General features: G+C 35.9%; 2 protein-coding genes across 10 annotated transcripts in view; one reads left to right on the forward strand and one right to left on the reverse strand.

The window, feature by feature from the left end:
* LOC119084342 (low-density lipoprotein receptor-like) overlaps positions 1 to 22,158 on the reverse strand; it is a 162,318-nt gene that overhangs the window by 20,664 nt on the left and 119,496 nt on the right. For all 9 annotated transcript variants that reach the window (XM_037194274.1, XM_037194275.1, XM_037194278.1 and 6 more), the window contains one exon: positions 6,630 to 6,856. In XM_037194274.1, the coding sequence (XP_037050169.1) occupies positions 6,630 to 6,856 (227 nt within the window). The remainder of the gene's footprint in view (positions 1 to 6,629; positions 6,857 to 22,158) is intronic.
* Positions 15,314 to 16,823, forward strand: LOC119084343. The gene is made up of 2 exons (XM_037194284.1): positions 15,314 to 15,863; positions 15,921 to 16,823. The coding sequence occupies exons 1-2, from the start codon at positions 15,437 to 15,439 to the stop codon at positions 16,769 to 16,771; spliced, it is 1,278 nt and encodes a 425-aa protein (XP_037050179.1). The 5' UTR covers positions 15,314 to 15,436; the 3' UTR covers positions 16,772 to 16,823.

Below are 22,158 nucleotides of genomic sequence, written 5' to 3' on the forward strand. Positions count from 1 at the left end.
CAAATTACTAGCTTCATTAAGGATTTAGATGAATTCTTAATGCATCGACGCAACATATTTCCTATTAGAACTTTCCACCGTCGTTGATTCGTTTGGATTGCAGTAAAGTAACAAAAATGCTGTTGCCACATAAGCGATAAGAATATATAAATTTGATTCCTATTTCCTATATTCCAACCACAAAACCCTTGCCAAAATCAAGATAACTGTCGTGAGAATGCGACAAAATTGTCTCAACGATGAGCTAAAGCTCCTTCTGTTATCCGTCGCTGTGCATAAAATATGGATTTATTTATCTCCATCGCATTCGATTCTTTCAGAAACGTTGTTCTCCCAGTGCGTGTAGCGTTACATACAATTTCTGTAATATCGATCAATTCTAATACAGAGATTTTCGACCGTTCCAAAACAAATGCAAAGATATGTGTAGCCAAACTTTTATGTCAAAGTATAAATCAAAAGCTAATCCCACATTGCATCTTGCCCTCATACCGAGCAAATACTAAAATTTTCGTCTGTAAAGCTGTACGTACATTGAGCATAATATATAGCACTAAACTAGACATTATGGACATACCACACACGTACAGAGAGATGGACTTTGTTTTGGTTCGTAAACTTTGATTTCTATTTAGCTTAAAGCCACGATTTTCTTTGGTAAGTTGGTAAGAAGAAATATGTATTCTGAGGTAAATAGAATGGATTTGTGTATGCTTTGGCTCTCCCATCTAACATGGTAATGTTTATCTAAGCATTTATTACAAAGCGTAAGAGTTTATAAACCTTACCGTTACACAATGTCTATGGCTCGAAGATTGTGTGGGGATATGTATTCAGAGTTTATGTTTGGAACAAGTGATACAGTTATTAAGAAACTCGAATGGTATAAATATTCCTTAGGTTGATTAGAAGTGCACCATAGCAACTAAACGGGTTGGAACGTTACGTTGGTGTATATATACGATCAACGTTCAGACGTATTCGATTCTGTACTTAAAACTTAATTCGTTGTTCGATGGTGAAGAGCTAACATCGAGATAATTTTTCATTAGAATTCTGCAAAATTTCGATGAATTTAAGCTTTGACCACTGAGGAGCACTGAGAAACCTATAGCAACTCAAACTGTAGTTATTTACCCTTATCTCAGTAATTAAACAACTAAAATTATGTGACCGCATTACGTAACGCTGGTATATAAACCCTTGGGTGTCTTGGATAAAATCGAAATCAGGTCAAGCTGTTCTTAGCCTGAAGCCGGGTTACATGAGCTTGAATGGACGTGAAGTTGATTGGTTTAATTTTACCCTGACCTGATTTTCGATGTGAGGTTTCTCCATTTTACATTTAAAATTCAACTCAAGTCGGGTTAAATGAAGACAGATCAGGTGCACGGTAAATCAGGTCAGGTCAGGTAATTTTAATGAGAAGCCTGACCATGACCTGAACATTTCAGGTCGTCTGTTTCAGGTTCAGGTCAGGTTCAAAATCGACCTGTTTCGAGTCTTGAGTATCGAGTCTACCAAGGTCAGGGTAGTATTTTTAACCGTGTTAACCTAATCATCGAAAAAGATTATTCTAAGGCCCAAATATTGGTCTCATCTCACAAAGATTGTCGACGTAATTCGCGTGAACTAGTTTGAACTGCAGGTACTTGGTAAATGGTAAATGGTATAATTTGGCGTGATACAGATGACTCAAAAAAGCAAGTTTTACCAACCATATATTATACCACAGACGTTGATGATTGATCCATTAGCAACTATATGAGGCCAAGGGCAAAATGATACACCAAAACGTGAGAGAAATTCCTAGTTTTCGTTTGGCTATTTTGGAAGTTCTCTTACACGCGATATGTGACTGAATTGAGTGTATACACGCCTTCGCTATTGGAGTAAAAAATCTCATAAAATTGACAACGACACTTCGGACAATCAAAATTTATTCTAAGCGTTCACCAAACGAATTTTCAAGCTTGCAATTGCACAAGACATTTAATTGCATCACATTAATGCTTCTTCTTTTGTTGTCGACTGATATGTCAAGATTTGATTTATCCATTGGTTCTATAAAAGCTGCTTCTTTGACAAATATTTGAAAAACCTTCGAAACAATAAATCCGTTTGTCTACTTCAATGCAAAAAGAAATACCGACATGTTACCGTTCTCTTCAGAACCCTCTTAAGCTTCATATTTCATAAACGGTATAAAATGCTTTCACGTTTGATATTTTTCTGCAGTCGGATTAAAATTGGCTCTCCACTTAGAATTGATTTCTAGTTTTTCCTTTCTTTCCAGCTTCTTTGACACATGATATATCTGGGGCAAAGTATAGTTAGGAAAAGGATATTCAATCAATGTTTGCTATACATTTCTTTATACATTGAATTGCACCGGACGGAATGGTTTTATGATGTGATGGATGTTTGATTTCTATTCAGTGGTTCGTATATCGAAGCAAATTATCAAAGAAACTTGGAGCTTAGAAATTTCGTCGTTCAAACACGATTTGGCTTTTGATTAAACGTTTTTGAAGACATGCTCAAGATTATCATGACAAGATGGTATTCTGTTAGAACCCAATTTTGTGCTCTAAGTTTGTCCACAGAACATAACGCTTTAGTAAACTATCTAAATAAAGATGGCTTACGCTTATCAATTTGCACCACGGAGGATTCATGTAAATGTAAAGGAAAATATTAATTTTAATTAAATTTTCAATCCCAGAACCGTGCACGAGACTTCAACATGAACATCTATATCTGTTTGTCAGCACAAGTTAATTGAAATTGCAGTTAAGTCTGTCCGTAAACACATATGTGCTTTTATACACAAAGAGGAAATGTACTCAACTTTTTCCCCTGAAACTGGCAAAGTAATTAGCGAGTAGAAAATTAAGGCAAATGAATGTGCAATGCATTGTAGCTTTGAATTTATGTAATAAAAGTAATCAAAAACTACACTAACGAATCACATGACTATAAATTTCATAAAGTTTTTTTTATCGTAGTTTTGTATGACTGAAAATTACTAACATTTTTGGATATGGAAGGAAACTGGCAACAATTTCAGCCATAATGTAGACTGTGCGACATAAATGAATGTTTACACAAGGTATGGTCTAATGTCAAAAATTGTATGGAGCGGAGGAAATAGCGATTTCATATAAACAAACTCACCTCTCAATGATTTTCATTGAAACTATTGAATGCTTATTTGTATGCTTGCTAAGAGGACCGAAAGTAAAGCTGTCAATTCGCGAGGCGAAAGCTATCGCTTTCGCCCCTTAAATTGACATTTACTTACTTTCGGTCCTCTTAGCAAGCATACAAAACTTAATACGTAACTCTTTCGGCCTCCTCAATCGATACGTAAACGCTATTTCCTTAGGCTTGTATGGATAGACCAGACCTGGTTTGTACATTCATTGTTTGACATTACCCATATTGATGCAACACCGAATCGAAGTGAGCTATTGTAACATGTAACAAAAAAGAGATTAAGTTTTCTGAGGAAAACTTTGTTAGAGAAAAATCAGCAGAATAAATACGAACGTTGAAAGGGCAACACGCCCGAATTACGTGTTTACTTTCACCCAACCCCTAAGTCCACAATTCGAAGGATAACTGCTAGTTAGTCAATGTTGAAGACTCAACGTCAACACATATCTTCATGAAAATTGGTAGGCATACTATTCGCACTTCGTATCTAAATATAACACGAGAGGTCGTCGGTTACATTTGATTTAAGCCAATGCTTCATAAATTGCGTCATAAAAAGATGTTCAGTCTAGTATTGCGATAGTGAAATAAAGACTATTCGCACAAAGTGCCTTTAATCATTATTTCACTACTCGCACTTTGTGCGATTAGCGAGGCGATTATTTATTGAATAATATTCAAATAAAGACTAATCACACAAAGTAATTAAAATTACAAAATTAGACCTGTTTCAGGACTTTCTTGCGTTCAGTTTGATGATTAATATTTAATCACAAAATTGTTGTGAACGTGGGCTGGAACTACAAAGCACACAAGTGGTTTTTGATCACACAGAACCATGTCTCCTCCAATGGATCGTAGATTTGAGCACTACTTCACAGGACTCTGAATGATTGATGCTGTCGGCAAGTCGGTCACTTCTGTCATTTCACCGAAAAAATTTAATCTCCAAACAAATGATTTTGATTTTTAAATTTCGTATCTCAAAAGACCGACTCGAAGGCAGTGCCATCGGTGATTTTTGCGGTAGTGACGATAACAGTTTCCACAATCTATATATAGTGTTAAAATAGAATGTCAAAAAGAGTGTTCACCCATCGAGCTCAGTTAAATTAACTGGTTTGTTCCTAGTTAACTGGACTTTTACATTCAGTTTTTGACATATCACCCATCGAAACCAGTTAAGCAACTGGTCATTTTTCTCTCTTTTATGCCCTTTTTACACTGTATTGGTTTGGACATAAATTTTCGTTCAGTGAACGCATCGGTCCAGTCCCTCGAATTTTCCCTAATATTTTTTCTAATGCTTAGTTTCCTCTCCACAAAAGTACTCCGTGTGAGGGACAAAATTGAACTTTTTCAATCTTTCCTTTCTTTATTTGACAGCTTTCTCTCTCACGGCTCTCTCTCGGAGTACTATTGTTGAGTGGAATGTACACTTAAGATTAAACAATAGAAATGAAAGAAAACTGGCAACAATTTCAGCAATAATTTAGATTGTGTGACATTAGCCATATATTCGTGAAAATTCACAGCATTGCACACGCTAAATAATACGATTTTAAAAACCCCTCCCCACACAAGCATAAATAGATAGGAAAAATGAAAATGTATGTAGTGCACGCTTTGGCCTGACCCCCTTCCGTGCACTATTTGAATTATTCCAAATGAAATTTTTGATTTTATTCCCACCAATCCAAGAAAATCTACTTATAAAGTGGCACGGAAGTTAACGTTTCGTCTTGACACATAGAGGTATTTGCAAGCAACGAAAACTCAAATATTACAAAACCAATACATCTCACTAATTGACTGTCGCTGGGGAACGTTTTCTTTATTCTTTTGTGTTTGGTGTTAATGTTCCTATACAGCAGTGAATGAACATCGTGTGAAAACTTGATTGTATTACCAGAGTTATCAAATTCAGTTTTGTTCATTATGCCAACTTTGAACGACTAAACACTGTCACAATAAGATCAAAAACAAACAAGGATCACGTAAAAGTTGCCTACAATGTGCTATCTTCATACAATACAACATCCACAACATGAAAGTCATATCCTTCACAACAGGATTTCTTAATTATTAATTTCATTTTCTGCTGTTGTTCGACATCTGAAACTACAATGTTATTAGAGACTACAAACTTTCTTATTTCTGGCGGTTCGACGATTCGTTCCTCTTCTGTTCTGTTTAATTAATCTACCTGTGTTTGTTGATTAACGACTTAATAAATAATTTTGTAGTGCTAAATATGTACAAGGCAAACAAAACACGTAAAATGCTTATTGTCTTCATAAACCAAATAAACGTTACGTGGTGTGTGCATGTGTGTGTGTGTGTGTAAGAGAGTGAAAGATTGTGTGAAGATAAATAGGGAAAATAACATTTAAATTCTAAATTAACATAAATTGAAACTATGGAAAACGCAGGGGGATGTTTTTGTATTCAAATTAATCTCATTTTCCTTTCCATGTTTTGTCATCCTTTGACGTCTTTTATTCATCCAGCTTTTTTGTCATATTTGCCTCCAATGTTTTAATAAACGAGGGGGACACCAGCAAGTGAAAGGATGGATTTAGTTCCTTTCAATCAAATCAACCACCAGCAAAGTCAAGGTTGTATGTGAGGAGGTTAAGCCCATTATTGCCATTATTTCACTGGGGCCGTATCGTAAACAAAACATGGCGGCAAAGCACCTAGCAGGGTAATAGAGGATTTTACACGTCAAATAGAGTAGTTTTTTGATACCAATAATACCATTATCAGCCGTAATGGTAATTTTGCAATGACATTATGAAAAAAAGGTATGGAAATATTGGCATACTTCGATTAAAGTACCACTTTATTTTTTTCTATTACCCTGCTAGGTGCTTTGATGGCGGCTATCGGTAACTCAAACTGCAGTTCAATTCAAAATTTCAACTGAACTGAAATCGCTCTACAATTTTGTATGAAAATTTCAGCCCAATGATGGGCGTAACCTCTTCATATAAAGCCATGGTCAACATCAGCCAAATCGTCGGCAAAGAAGATAGGATTGAAGTAAAGTAACGGTAAATGATCGGGATCGGCTGATTTGACTTAGTTTAATCTGGTTTTGGTAAAAGAATTCCAGGTCAACCTGAACGCCGATCTCAAATTATTGATAGATTCTCACTCACGTTGAACCTTTAACATACTTGACACTGATTAAGCTCAGGTTAAACCCAACCTGTTCCGAAAATTAATTGGCATTTAACTTTACTGTGATTGGCTTCGCAATCGACTTCAATTAAATTAAAGGACACAGAAGTATGTGGCACACGATTTTGTCCAGCGGTTTTCCCCTCACTTTTCACCATGGACGGTTTTCAATGCAAATTAAGGGCAAAAGTAACAAAACAACCGCAAACAAAAACTATACTCACTCGTTCATCCGATCCGTCTGGACAATCAGGTTCCCCATCACAACGCCATTTGTTGGTGATGCAAAAATTATCCGAGCATTTAAAGTCCGTTTCCGGCGGACAGGTAGTTGGTGGACATCCTTGTTCATCGCTCTGATCGCCACAGTCATCATCACCATCACAGCGCCAGCGTTTCTGTATACAACGACCGTTGCCGCAAGTGAATTCATCGGAGCGGCAGGTTTCATCTATGATGGGCACGAGAATGTAAGGAAAAACAAATTTTAATTAATTTTCTTATTGTAGAGAACTGAATGATGTTTTTCGGGTTGGTTTTTAGTTGTGTGTATGTATAATGCGTTGCGATGTAAATGTATAATGATTTTGAATAAATTTCGGTGTTAGCTAAAATGTGTGTGCTCTGGTGAATGTTTAATGAAAATTGTTTTATGGTGCGATAATGGGTTGAAATGAATAATTTTGTGGGACTTGATGAATATTCAGAGATGTTTGTTGTATTCTCTCTCCTCCATTTATCTATATTTTAAGTGCCACGTTGTTAATGAGAAGCCTGGGTAGATATAATTTCAAATGAATGAAAAATGTGTTCGTCAAGTGAATTAAATATTTTTCGGTGTGGGTTTGAGTAGAGGTGTTGAACTTGACGTGTGTTGAGTTGCTGATAAGATAAGAAAAGGAAGAGAAAAAAAAATTACGGAGAATCCAACGAATATTTTATTTTGAATTACTTTTCACCGGAAGGCTACAAGAGGGGTGGATTATGTTATATGTATAAAACCACCCGACCGAACGAAAGAAAGTTTTAGAAGGGAAAAAAATGTGAAAACTTTTATTATCACTCCAAGACCAGAGAAGTTTTTTATTTCAAAAAAAAGTTTATCCAAACGATTTGAAAACCTTGGTGAATGATGCTCTTAACTTATAATACATTACGATGACTTATTAACTTTGAAGCATGAATTCAAAATGGTACGATTCAGACTCGCTCATTTAAAATAGAAAATAAAGTCCATCAATTAGCGCAAAAGGCAAAGAATAAACTTTTTCCCTACAGCTTTTTCCTCCGCTTTCCCGACAAGGAGGCCACTTCGTGTTAAATTAGTAAAATGAGTTTTTAATCAGTAGCAATGTACTTCGTTGTGTGTGTTTTTTTTTCACTTGTTCATTATGATGCGCTTTATCCGGTCGCCGGAAAACATTACTCAAAAGATAAAAGAAAATAAAATGTTATAAAAGGGAAGATAAAAAGAAAATCCATCTCGGAATACGGAAACTTTTATTTTACATTAATTAAATTATTTACACCTCAGAACGTCAGCAGCGGGAGTAAATTGAAAAGTTCGTCTTCAATCTTTTAATCTACCATCCTTGGGCTTAAAGTAAAACTGAGTTACCAACAATTTTTGCTTTTTGTTCGTTCCATTTCTTTCGTTGTTGTTAGATTAGCAGAAGAGAACAGTACGGTTTTATTAAAAAAGAATTAATTTTCTTGATGTTTTATTACACAGAACTTTGTATGGGTAGACCAGACAGTAAAATGGAACAATTTTGCAATGTGTAATTTAGGAAATTTATTTTTAAATACTGGCAAGACTCAGTTAAACCGCCGATGGCTAATAAAAATAAAATCCAAAATATTGCTCCGTTACACGACGACGATGGTAATGACTCGTCTTGTTTTACAGAAAATTTATCAAAAACCACCGAAAAGTTGTCAGACTTGATACGACGTTTAATAGAGGGAAAAAAATCATTGGATAAGGAGCTCGTAGTTTATTGAACTAAATACCCAAGTCCTTGTTCGGCAAATGCATTCGGTTCAACAAACTTTTGTTCCTTTTTGAACAGACATTTCATCGTCGAATGCAATACATTGGTTTGAACTCAAGGTGGCAGCTCGTATTCTTGGGCAAAGGTTTTGGTCAGCTCTAGAAAGAAGCCGACTATCGCTGATTTTATTAAACCAATCCACTGGACCACGACACAGTAAAGTTAAAGGATTATTTTACTCTGCCGTGATTGGATCGGTGGGCAGTGAATTAAAACCGATCACCACAGCTACTTGTAACTTTTAGCTTTAGGCAGTTTCAGAGGTTTAAATTTGAAGAGTTTACAAGGTAAGAGAGTTAGGAAAGTAAGAAAAAAGTACTACGTTTGGATGGCTCGATGCCAGAAAACTCGCTAATAGCCTTTTACGGTCAATAACAAGTGCAGTCTGAACCCTCGGCTTACCATGACTTCCGAACCGCGCCCGAAGTATTCAAATATTGTCTGAGGAAAATAAGTTTCTAAGTTCATATCTCGCCTAAATGTAGGTTAGTAGTACGTGCCCACAAATTTATTGTATTTGGGTTACGTCAGTGTGAACATCGTCACAACTACCCAAATTATGAAGTGAACTTTAGGACGTTATCAGTGCTAGAAAAATTCCGTACGAAAACCGACACCATCACAGTTGAAATGATTTGATTATTCAATTGGCAAACAAACATCCACACCATACACGTCCCCTTCCATTGGAATACCAAGAAATTCGTTTAAAGCTCAAATTGGAAATGTTAGTTTCGTATTCACTACCATTGGTTGTTGTGTTTTCTATATGTGTCAAACGCATTGATTCCACCCTCGCACACAACAACATGCTGTTGCGGTGGTATTAACGTTATGTACAAGGATCTCATTTCCAAATCATAATATTTCCCGTAGATTTTCTACTCTAACAGCTCCGAACTGTAGCATTATACATCATTAAATTCATCTTCATTACGAAAATATTCCGGAACGATATTGAGGCGAAAAAGAGATGGGATGGAACAAAATGACTCGGCATTTCATCTCACACGGTTTATTGGGATTTTGTGATGGAAAAATCGATAAATAGCTTGACAATTAGAGCCAAATTATGATATATACGAGGCTAGAAGATTGTTTGCCCATAATGTTTATGAGATAAAAGTGAAGCAACAACAACAACAAATTATTGGAATAACATCCCACAGCCTCCAACGAGCAATATTTCCGATGTTGTTATCATTATATTTATATCGAATAACAGATAGCTTACGAAATTACTTTTGTGTGGCGTGACTGGCGATACAGAACGTCACGGAAAATATGTGCAAAAATATAATAACAAAATTTTACGAGACAAAATCGTCTCGCAATGAAACTTTGATCGGAATTAAACCGAAAAGCTGTCGAATCGTTTGGTTCCATATACCAGCCAGCGTTCGATAAAACATCCATAGCCACACGGTTTCTAATCTGATATGATATTGAACATTAGAATCGTGTGGTCGTTATACTTTCTATATCGAATGCCTGGCCTTATATCGCTGATGTACATTATAATAATACGCAGTCTGCATACTACATCGTTATATAGCATACCATCCATTCATCCCAAAGTGTTCTCATGTCTAATGGTTCCCTTTGCATTATTATATTCCATCAAGCATACTTTAATCCTCATAAACTCAATTCGGCTTTCTGATCACGTTCCGGTATACTTATATATTGGTTATTTCACTATCTCACTGGTTAGACATTATTTCGGCCAAGATTTGGATGGAAGATTCATCGAAGTAATTCGGATGAAAACGAATTGATGCGGCGAACATAGACACACAAAAAAGAGTAAACCGAACGAAGTTTTTCTTCGGGTTCGTGCGTAGGTGGTGGCGTTTATCCAGTCAAAACAACAACGAATGCGAAAGTTTGTAATTTCTGTTTTTATTTATTTACTTTATGCGGTTAAGTCGGAGTTTTCTGTTATTTGATTAAAGTTAGAATAAATTATTCAAGTCATTTGAAAACGCGCGCGCGTCCTAACAAATTTTACGAGACCATAATTTAGACAAAACGAAATTAACAAACAGTTGAAAAATTCGGGAAGCTGCGGGAAAGTATGAAAAAAACACATTATAACATAAAAAGGCTTTTATTTGACAAAAAAGAATATTTTTCACACTTTCCCGCAGCTTTCTTCGTAAAAGCTGCTTTTTTGCATATGTTAAAGGGATGTTCGTCGTTTTAAATAAAGGATGATGGTACAATACAAAAATATTCGATTATTTGACTAGTACCAAGCATAGCACTACTCCTAGCATTAACACTCAATTGACATGCCTAAAATTTGGAGATCTTTACGCTAAAACCTTCTGTTTAAGATTGTTCGTATGTTTTAATAAATAAAGTCAATAAATAAGTCATCTGTTTTTAAGTATATGCATAGCACTGCTCCTAGCATGAACATAGAAAATATTCAGAGGCAGATAAAATCACAGTATGGCGTTAAAATAGATGACTTGTTTCCGTTGTATGAGTTAGGACATACATTACAAACAAACTTAAGCAGTAGCTCTTATCACTATAGTCTCGGAGCAGTGCTATGGACCAAGCATTGTCTTAAAATACCAAGGGACTCTACTCTCTAGCATGTCTTCTTTGTATTAAAACCCTTCTGAATATATTACCCAGGTCAAACCTGACCTGACATGGCCCGAAATAAGAGGCCTGAATAGAACTAGGTTCATGTCAGATTAGGTTCCTTTCTTAAATATATCAGAACTTTTATGGTTTATAACCGCAGTCGACCTGTTCCAAGCTCCACGATTTATTTGTCTGAATCTACATCGGACTTTGCAATAATTATTGAAATACGAACGGCCTAGCCACTGTTTCATGGGGTCATGGCGACTGTGGCCTAATCTTGAAACATTCGAACGTTGATTCAAAATCTTTCCTCTCCATTCCACACAAAAAAAATTTGAATGAATGACGAACGTACGACGTTTCACGGTCGTTATTTAAAAACCCAATTTTGATATTCGACAGATTCCAACCATTTCATTTTATGTCTGCCCATAAATTTCACATTATCTAAATCTATGGTGGACCATTCAAACGTTATTAACATTTATCCATTTATGTGCTCTTTCTTCTTTGCTCCAACCCGTCAAACAAATAAAATAAGTTAATCCCAGTGCTGAAATCATTCACTGCTCTGTCGTCTGAACACAAAACGCAAAATAAATTTACATTTCCACGACAGGAAAAACTTCGAGTCAAGTCCATAAAAAAAAGTCATTCCCATCGATCCTAATCAACATAAGAGAGACTTTAAAAAAATGAATGGAGAATTTACCAACGACCGTGTCTAAACGGCAACACAATTCGGTATCATTTTTATGAATTTATTTGAAAAGAGTTGTAGTCACGTGACGAGAATTTTCTAAAAAAAAATTCAGAGACATAAATGACGTTAGTTCTACCCTGGGAAAGGTTGTGAGCGGTAAAAAAAAAACGAAAAATTAAATTTTTTATGGTAAAGCCAATGTAGAGCTCACACGAAGTATGATGACAATGTTGCTTCTAAGAAATAGAAATCAGCCGAATCAACGCCAGTATTCCATCTGCTTTATGTACCGTAAACCGTAACCATTTCCCTTTGAAGTTCGTAGGACATTTCGAACGGTTTTTTTTACGTTCTGAATATTTTATTGCAAAATTTATAAGTTCCCATAAAACCGAACGTAAAACAAAGCTCAAATTTTCTCTTTTTGAGAACAGAAAAAAACATCTTAAATGAACAAAGCCATGTATCGAAGCATGTGTACATTGTGAGTGTATAAGCGTATACGCTTATAAGCGTATCACATCAAAAGCAGAGAAAATTGAAGAAAAAGGTCGTTTTTGGTCGATTGTAATGTTTGGCAGAAAGGAGTTAGTATACGCGTTGAGGTTCAAAGCGATAATAAACATGGCAAACATGCAGTTCGTTGGTGGTTTAATCTAATAGATTCTTGGAATTATTGCAAAACTTTCATTAATTCAAAGCAAATGTTGAGTTTACTCTGGCAGGAATGTGTACTGAAACTGACAATATACTAAACATAAGTTCTAAATGTCACAATCATACTGCCTCATAACGACACACATTTAACAGCATCTTCATCTTACCATTTATTTGACAGAATCTTGCTGAGTGTCTCAGAGCATAACTAGTTCAGCATGAGAAATATAATGTAGAATGTGTGCTATAAAATCACTTCACATCACATCAACATAAATATTAAATAGAAATTTGGCGTGATTTATCAGTCATCGTCGGTTGAAGTTAACGAAACCAACGATATTTTCGAGATATTCTAATGGAAATGTTTACTTTGATATTTCGGGTAGACATATAAGACATGCTATGGTACCATTGTTCCAGCCCCCCGGAAGAGAACACATTTAATAAATTGTATTTCGTAATATTCCTTTTCTCGACTTCGTATCTCTCTGCCACTTTGTCTATTCATTTCATATTAAACAGCTTTAACATTCGAATACAGGATGTCAAGTTTAATTTAGCATTATCTGAAACACATCCAGAGAACATAATAATAAACAAGCATTCAATGGATGTTATATTATCTTCCGATATCTCTACACATACATAACGTCGTATAATAACAGGGGTTTTAATGAATGGTATGTATACATGTAGAGCTACTCAAACCGGAACATCAAATAATTGTGTACATGATGTGATGCTTAAAGTGTTTGCAGTTGAAAGTCGACATCAAAACAACGGCTAATGAAGATTGAATAAACAAAAGAAGAAAAATTTCACCTAAAATAGATCTGAAGGGTGTTAATAACGAGTAGGACATTGTCGGGATTTTTGAAAATGTTTCCGCTATTAGATGTGGGTGTAACGCTTTTCAATTGCACAATGCACAGTGCACACTCATCTCATATGTCCTTATATAGTGTTTACTATTCTGAGTACGGATACCTTCAGTAAAATTTATTAAGAGCACTTTTTGCAAATTTTTAGCCTACATTTAGGCGAAAAATATTCTTTTTTGATGATTTATCTGAACTTTTTTTGTGGAAAAGTAAACCACTAAAGTAAGCAAAAATGTGTTACTTTTAAAGGAACAATTTGTGTGTGGGTGATAACTTATCACTGTTGGAGAAACCTTTGCAGATTGTGTAAATTTTATGTAATCTGCACAGGTTTCTCCAATACAAGTGGGATACGTTATGACTCAAAAACCCATTTTTCTTTTAAAAGTAACACATTTTTGCGTGCTCTAGTGGTTTACTTTTCCACAAAAAAAAGTTCAGATAAATCATCAAAAAAGAATATTTTTCGCCTAAATGTAGGCTATTGTAATTGCAAAATAGTGACGTAGATCGAAAGAAATTAAAGATCGAATTCGTGTAAGTTATGTGGCGATATTGCTATTGGGCCCTACCTTTTGGTTGGGTCAGGTCCCTTGACTGACTGATTTTCTCGATAGATTTTTGCAATTGTTACACAAATACCATAAAATGGTCTTGCTTTATCTTAGATCAACAAATTTTCACGATAAACAAATCGAACCTTTTCTCACATTTTCAAACGAGTGATGCATTAGTCTGATTCTCGTGAAAGGCGCGGGAAAGAGGGTATATTTCTCGCTTATCCATCGAATAAAAGTTCAACTTTTGTGAATTTCGCTCGCTTCACAAGGCCGCAAAATTCACCCTCGTTGAAATTTTCTATTTTGTAAGACTTTTTTATACCTAATTTACTTAGAAAATTTGTCCCATTTGCTCGTGAATAAAGTATACAACTCGTGTCAACTTCACATTCATTGAAATGTTATTTTTCTTTCATAGAAACCAAAAAATCACGCAAAACATCTTCGACATTTTCGAGTTATTTGTTTTTGTAAAAGACCAATGACTTACAGCACAGGTCTGCTACTAGCATGAACATAAGAAATATTTGGAGGCTAATGCTATCTTAACAGACGTTGTAATTCTTTTGTAAAAACAGGAGTCATGATTTGTTAGTGTAGGTTTGTTCCAAGTAACTGTAAACACGAACTTTGACAACCTGAACAACGACAATTTCATCCACAGCACCGTCGCTTACGTGATATTTCATACAAATTGAGCATACAAATTGAGAAATTTGACAATTCATATGGCCTTGGAACAAACCTATAAAAACGCACGACACATGCAATCGTACACGCATACATCTTTGAAATTTGGATCCTATTTTGATGTTCATAGAATGAGTGTTCGAGCTAGTAGCAGTGCTATGCTTACAGTCGAAAGAATTGAAATTTAAAATATTTTTGTATCTGATAAGACGGTGCATATCAAGCGTAGCGTATTGCATTAATTGAATTTGTTTTAATGTTGCTTAAAGAAAGTCGGGTCAGAAGATCATCTCATCTAAACTTTGTCCGTCATTAAATTTAAGTTAGACCTGTGCGCCGCTAATACTTTTGCGGAGTCGGTCGAAAAACAACTTTTGTGGTTGCAGACTGCAATTGGTTTTATATTCTACTACAATTCGAGAGAGTGCTCGCCTCACTGGACTGGATACTAAGTGCATAATGACATAACTTATGAAGACATAAATTAGGTTTTTGCTTTACTACTTTGCTTTACTAATTTCTGCAGAGTCAACCGTTATAACAATCGACGTGTATATGTCGCACTAGGTTACGTCCACACTAAGTCCATATCGTGTGCTGTCAACACTTAAAACTTTAGCTCTTATTAAGCGGCCGTCGAGTCTACTCTGTAAACCAAAGAATCAAAACACAAAATGAGAACGGCTTATATGGCATATGACATTGCCGCTTAGATTAAAAACGTTTTATGATAGTGCCCAACATAAAAGGTCTGGACATTGACGATGTTTGTTCAGAGTGTAGACCATTATTGTGCCACAAACTTTGCAGTTCAATCAATCTTCATAAAACTAAGAAAGTGAAGTTTTGTAAGTCGACAAAATCAACGGATCGTTAAAAATGGGAGTACAAAAACTAATCGTTGCAAGTGATGATCAAGAAGTAGTAATCCAGTTCGATATTACTGGCAAATTGGCCGACTTACGGAAAACTTTGATCGACCTAAATCACATTTCTGATGATGACGAAAAGCAGCCTTGGCGTTTCGTAAAAGTAGAGGATGGTAAAGCAACTGAACCAACTGACAAGATGTTCGAGATATACATTCCAGTCAATGATTATATCTACGACACCAACAAAATACGTATAACCAATCTCAAGAAAGATCTTCAAGTATTCGCAGACTCTGCTAAGGAAAAGGTCAAATTCGATGTTACGAATACCCTTGCTGAGCTACGAAAAGTTTTGATCGAACGAAAGTTCATTATCGACGATACTGAAGGTACCGGTTGGCGATTCTTATCACCGACATTCGATCCGGAGAAAGGTAAAACGAAATTAATCTAATCTTCTACATGGAAATTACAAGGGTTCAAACAAACAGGTACCGTGAATGACGCAATTATCACAATGGATGGAAGTGAAAAGACGACGAAGGTAAAAGATTTTCTCTATGGCAGCAGCAAAGTACGCATGGTCGATATTAAGCGTAAGATCCAGCCCGATCTAATTGGTGTTAGTTCGGACTATTTCAACGATGGAGACATTGACGTTATAGTTTCACGGAATGACGGTATTTCAAAGGACAAGTTCCAACCAATAATGATGACACATGTAAGACCGGCCAGAGAAGATGGTGTGGTTACGGATTTCTCTAACGTAGTTCTGTGCGAAAAGGGAACATCAATAGGCATCCGTGTGGAAACTCGGCGCCATAAAGGAATGATGTTCAGTATAAAACCGGAAGAAGGAGATGATATTGTTTCCTGGGTAATTTGTCCATATAGAGGACTAACAATATCAGCGTATGACAACCACGACGCTATTATAATTGTTTCGGCTAAGGACGTGGGCATTCCAACCAGAGAAAAACTGGGCCATCGTCGCTTGACGGTTTTAGTTTGGAAACTTACTTCGTTCATTCAGGATGGGAAAAAAGTGTACTTCGATGAGGAAGTGAAACCAATGAGTATGTCGCTTCGGAGTGGTGGAAAGGGCGCTACTATGTCGGTTTTGCGTGGCGGCGGCGGGGTTGATCCTATCGACGGTAAGGATATAGAAGACGCGACTTTTGAGAGGGGAGAGAAAATAGAGTATCACCCTGGTGGCGTATATGATGTTGTGGAAGATCCTAAGGTGATTTACGGTAAGATTGACATTGATTTTTTCGTATTTAAATCGAGAGAAGCTGCACAAAATATGGTTGAAATGAGAATTAATCCGATCTATTCATAAAACAAAAACGAAAATTTCAAATGCTTGAAAGATCAATAAAAGAAAGTTTTTGTAAGCAGGTGTTTTGTGTGTGACCGAGTGTGTGACCTCCCAATCCTATCTCAATTTTTTTTATCATTTAACAACAAGCATAGTATGAAATCAACAACTTACTTGTCCATCGGTTTGCGAGTAGTGATACTTAAGAAGATTAAGCGACATTTCTCTCAGCCGAGGTGGTTATTCGGTGATACTGAGAAAAATATGAACAATCTTCAGAAGCGTTGTCACTATCATAGAACCTGACAATGAAACTATTGAGAAATGTGATCTCGTTGCCACCCTTTTCTCATCAAAGAGACGAGTGCCGAACCGATTACACTCGGTATTATAAATTCTGATATTTCTTTGGAAACTTGAAACTAAACACTGCTAAGGTTTATTCTATCGTTCTGTTAGCTCATCAAAGGTAACTTCAAACAATGTGTCTAAGTTCAAATTGCTGTCAGAAGCATGTAACCAAGCCCACTCCAAACAATAAACATTTTTAGAATTATTTGACTATAACATTTCCATCCTAATTGCCCACAACACTAGCAACAATAACTTCTGAGGCAACCACATAAATACATATGAAAGCGATTGGTATTGGTAGAGGTAGACTACCAATGGTAGTGTTTCCAGTATAAGCTTCCTCAAGTACAATTTTTCCGTTGATGGAGCTTGAACAACCTCTTCAACAACAGACTGTACAGTTTTTAAAGAATTTATTACAAACATGGCACCATTTCGACATCGTAGCTACTTAACGTAAATGCATCGATATTTTCAACGACCACGAAGTTCTTATTTCAACAATTAAGTTGTGTTCTTTATAAATACATTCGCTGTATTTGCTGTACTTAAAGTATTAAGTCTCTTCTTCCTACATCCGATTTAAGGCAACTGAAAATTTACCTTACTTTTGTTCGTTTCTTCTTCGTTTTTTTTATCTTATCATAAAAATTTTCCTTATTCCGGTTGGCTGGTAATACCGAAAAACATTGCTAACTTCGTTTTATAAATGATTATTATAAGTAAGACCTCAAATAAATTCTCATAGTCTCTCATAGACGAAAGTTATATTTACTCGGGAATAATACTCCCTTCTGTGCATTTACGTTTATAATGGTTTTGTTAGCTAAATCCTTGAACGTAAACGTAAATGAAAATACTTGAGGCTATTATCTCCATTAAGCCGTCAGGTTAAAGCTGCAGGAATGTATTATACATAATGACTATAACGAAATGCTCTCTCCTTTTAGACGGTATATGTAGTGGAACACGGAACACTGTGAACTTTTATTATTTTTTTATGTAACCTCATACACGCAATGTATATAAACGGAGAAAAGCAGAGCGAAAAAAAAACTGTTGGAGGAAATTGTGAATTAAAGAATAATAAAGTTACTGGTGGCATTGGAAATACCTACACACCTATCCGTACAGTAGAACAGGATATGAGCTTTTTATAAAAACAAATATAGAACGAAAAATGAAATTATAATGAAAATAACTTGCTCTGCTATGTGTGTGATGGAAAAAGCTTTTTACGAAATATGTGCGAAATGCTGTTGAATTTTTATTCAATTCGGCTTTTAGCTCGTTCATCCACTTCAACGGTTAGAACGGCTTTGCATTTCGACGTTGCACTGTTGTACTGTAATTTCAACTTTGTTGGCGTAAATCTTTCATTGCGAAATTACATTGGAGTGGAGTGCAATGCACTCAGTGCATACTTAAACGACTTAAAACTTACAGCAGGATTCTTCCAGGAATGTGTGCCGTTGATTTATGACATAACACATTCGTTCAATGTTTAATGAGAACAACACTTTCATCGAAGCAAATTTTTCCTAGAATTGGCACTCAAAGATTTAAATTGTCACGCTATGTTACGTAGATGGAAACTCCAGTTTCAGAGGTTTTGAAATTCAAAGTATCTGTGTTACACATAACACAATCGAGGGGCGGATAAACAGGTAAATTCTTTGTCAACCGAAAAATACTCAAAATCCTCAAAACCGAAGAAAATCTTTCAAATCGAGAAAAATTTTAAAAGTGGATCCCAAGAAAAACCTTGAATATCTAAGAAAATTTTCAATACTCAACTGAAAAATTGATAAAAGTCCTCGAAAATCGAGCAAAAATTGGTATAGAAATTCATCTTTAAGTCATTGAAACATCTCCCCCTTTTTTAATGGACAAAACCCGCAACGCCTTTTAGCCATGATGATGTTTCGGGTGAGTCGAATGCAAGGCGTTCAACAAAACAAACAAAAAGTTGTTTTGTTTACAAATCATTGGTTCAAGACAGTGAGCAAGACAAGCATTGGGGACCATTACATCTTGTTCGCAGTGAGAATCTCTCCTTGACCGCAATGTCAAATATTTGTTCAAGAATTTAACACGTAGGGGATAATGCTCGAGCAGGCACTGTAGGCACACAGGGAAGTGTTAAGGGGGTCGAGGAATACCTCCAAATAAATTTCTAAAAATCAAAAGTCAAATTTTTGATTTTTAGAAATTTAGTGGGAGGTATCCCTTAGCACTTTCCGGTGTGCCTAAAGTTGACAAGTCAGTTGACAGTGTCCAGGGTTTAAGAGCCACTGATGCTTCGCTGATAGTTTAGCCGACATTTGTACGTTTCAAAAAATACAAAATTTGCTAGTGATTTCAAAAAGAAATTCCACGAACTTATGCAGATCACGTCACTTTTAAAATTGCATATTTGGGCTAAGTTTCCCGATGAATGGGATACTTTGGATCTAAGAATGGCGCATTTTCCAAAATTGAAACGACAAAACTACGATCAGTACGTACACTTAAGTATGGTTTCCACTCAACAAAAAGTGCTCCGTGAGAGAGCGAACAAAGAAATTTGAAAAAAATTAATTTTGTCTCTCACGTGGAGTACTTTTTGGGTAAGTGGAAACCAAGCAATGCTGTACATTCAAATGAACATGCAAGCTGCAAAGTTCATCAAGCGACAAGCACTGAGATATACATTACGTATCATCAAAGAGAAAGATGTAAAAACGTGAACGCTCATCAAGTCTCCGTGTTCAAGATAAGGAATGATGCCCCTAAAACGTTCCCAAAGAAAAATGCGAAATAAATACAAAACACTACAAACCTACCGTAAATCGCATCATGAAGGTATCAGGTTTGTCCCATATTACACACATATTTACGTTTCGGGAATATGCTGTGTCGTTGTGCATATTATATGTCTCCTTCTTTGAAAGTCTCATTTTTTTATACCTCGTTTGAAACATCAGTCATGGTGTAACAGTATCCCAGCAAAAGTCGTTCTTATCTCTAAACGATTTTTTGTTCCGCTTCCCTTTTACTTTACATTTATATAACATTTTACGCCTAAAATGAATTTCTTTTTATGTCTTTCAATTCACACCTAGTGTATGGCAACATTCAACATTCTTCTCACCGAATAAGTGTTTTTACGGGTGGGGTGAAAAATGAGACGTATATGTAAGAGGCAAAGGAATAATACGAAAAAGTTTTACAATTCGAGGGTAGTTCGCTTGTTTTTTGAAGCAGAGATATATGCGATATGAATGGAAAGCTTTTGAGCGTCTACGATGCATATTATAAGAGGTTCTACTTTTCTTCCTTCTGTTTCTTCGGTTCTCGTTCGGATAAAATGTATTGAAGTGGTCGGTATATTTACAAGTAGTACACACTACACTTATGTGCTCTCTCTGTTGCGTATACTGTCTGCTACTGTTAATTTATTGTTTATTGTATTATCTGGTGTTATGTGTGTACACACACGGAAATGCTATACAACACATCCATCTACCGAAATAAAACCAGCGATGAAAGAAGATGACAATATAAAAGGGAGGATTATAACAATAATCTCGTTGTGATATATTTATCCATTTATTTTCTATGAAAGAAAGCGATTTATAAAACTTAACTGCATCAGTCACATCGAAGAATGTGTGGGAAAATTTATGAGACATAACGAATCCTTTTCGTCTTTTCGCAATTCTTTTCTTTTCACCTTTGTGTAACGCAATTGTACCATTTGTACGGGTTAATAGTTATACAACGAAGGATATCTAGTCTAGCATGATCTACGACACACTTAGTATACGAAACATGCTCTAACGTACACGTTAGCTTATTTCATTCTGAATTTAATCCTATTCGTTGCTTAGTATGTTTACTCCTTTCATCCCTGAATGGAAAAAACAACTGAAAGATGTACACGTGAAGAATTTTGGATACTCACTTCGATAACTATAGGATATAGGAAAGAACAGGAGAACATCGACAACAGAGCTGATCCTGTTGTGTAGACCCATAGTTTAGAGAGAAGAACATCTGTGAACTGCAAATCGTATGATTAACCTATTAGAACATAGGTGTCGCTAGTAGTTAATATTTTTTAGAATCACAATTGTGATGTGATGTATTGTTAACTGTGCTCAGGTTGGAAAATTCGGTTTTTCTTAAAGACCTATTACGGTCGATAGAGCTGACTATTGTTAACTTAACAGTAGAGACTAATCTTTTACGATTAGGTCAAAGCCTATGAACAATGTCTGACACAGGAGTCGAGCCCACATAGGGCGCGAGTCCATCGCTCTTCCGATTGAGCTGCCTGGACGTATGTTACGCTGATTATGGTAAATTTTTGACCATTCAAATGTTTATCATTGACAAATAAAGAGACTGTTGAAAATATCACCTGTAGCAGGTTACTTGGTATCCAGGTAATCCACAGCTGTATTTTTTTTGTATGGAGCGCAACAGCTGTGGCAGATTGTGTACAATACTTGTAGACCACATTACCAGCTACAGTTGAGGATTTTCACCTCTTTTTGTCAGTGAAAATTGCCATAGGCCAGCAAAATTTTAAACTGTCGGTCAGACTCTACTTTAGTCTGAAATCGGTAAATGAGTTATCCTAAATTGCAGACACTTTTCTAAACATTGGTATTTCTAACGGATGGGACGTGTTTAAAAAATTCACGTAATATGAACAGACATATCCCGAGAGGATGAAACTAATTTGAACATTAACATGCCGGGATAGTGCATTAGAACACATTAAAATTGGAGGACGTTCCTCCACCGAAAATCTATTCCCCCTATCACACCCACATTAAAAACAATTGGCAAACTTATTGCAATTGAGTGGAATTCCATGTGAAAATTGGTCCAATAAAAGTGCACTTTAAATTTCATTTTATTTGACTTAAGGACTTTTATGGTTTGACTATTAAAATTTAATTGCTGGCACATTAAATAACACATGTACATTTATATACACAAGAATGTTTTGCCTCCGTTTCATTTTGCCCGTAGGAATTGTGTGACTGTATCCAGAGTTTCGA

The sequence above is a fragment of the Bradysia coprophila genome, unplaced genomic scaffold, assembly GCF_014529535.1.
Source record: "Bradysia coprophila strain Holo2 unplaced genomic scaffold, BU_Bcop_v1 contig_732, whole genome shotgun sequence".
Taxonomy (NCBI): domain Eukaryota; kingdom Metazoa; phylum Arthropoda; class Insecta; order Diptera; family Sciaridae; genus Bradysia; species Bradysia coprophila.

What these genes read in the sequence shown, in the direction of transcription:
- LOC119084343 (XM_037194284.1), top strand. Translation starts at nt 15,437, where the DNA reads ATGGGAGTACAAAAACTAATCGTTGCAAGTGATGATCAAGAAGTAGTA. An exon ending in GACATTCGATCCGGAGAAAG is followed by an intron (nt 15,864 to 15,920) that starts GTAAAACGAAAT and finishes TCAAACAAACAG; the next exon opens with GTACCGTGAATGACGCAATT.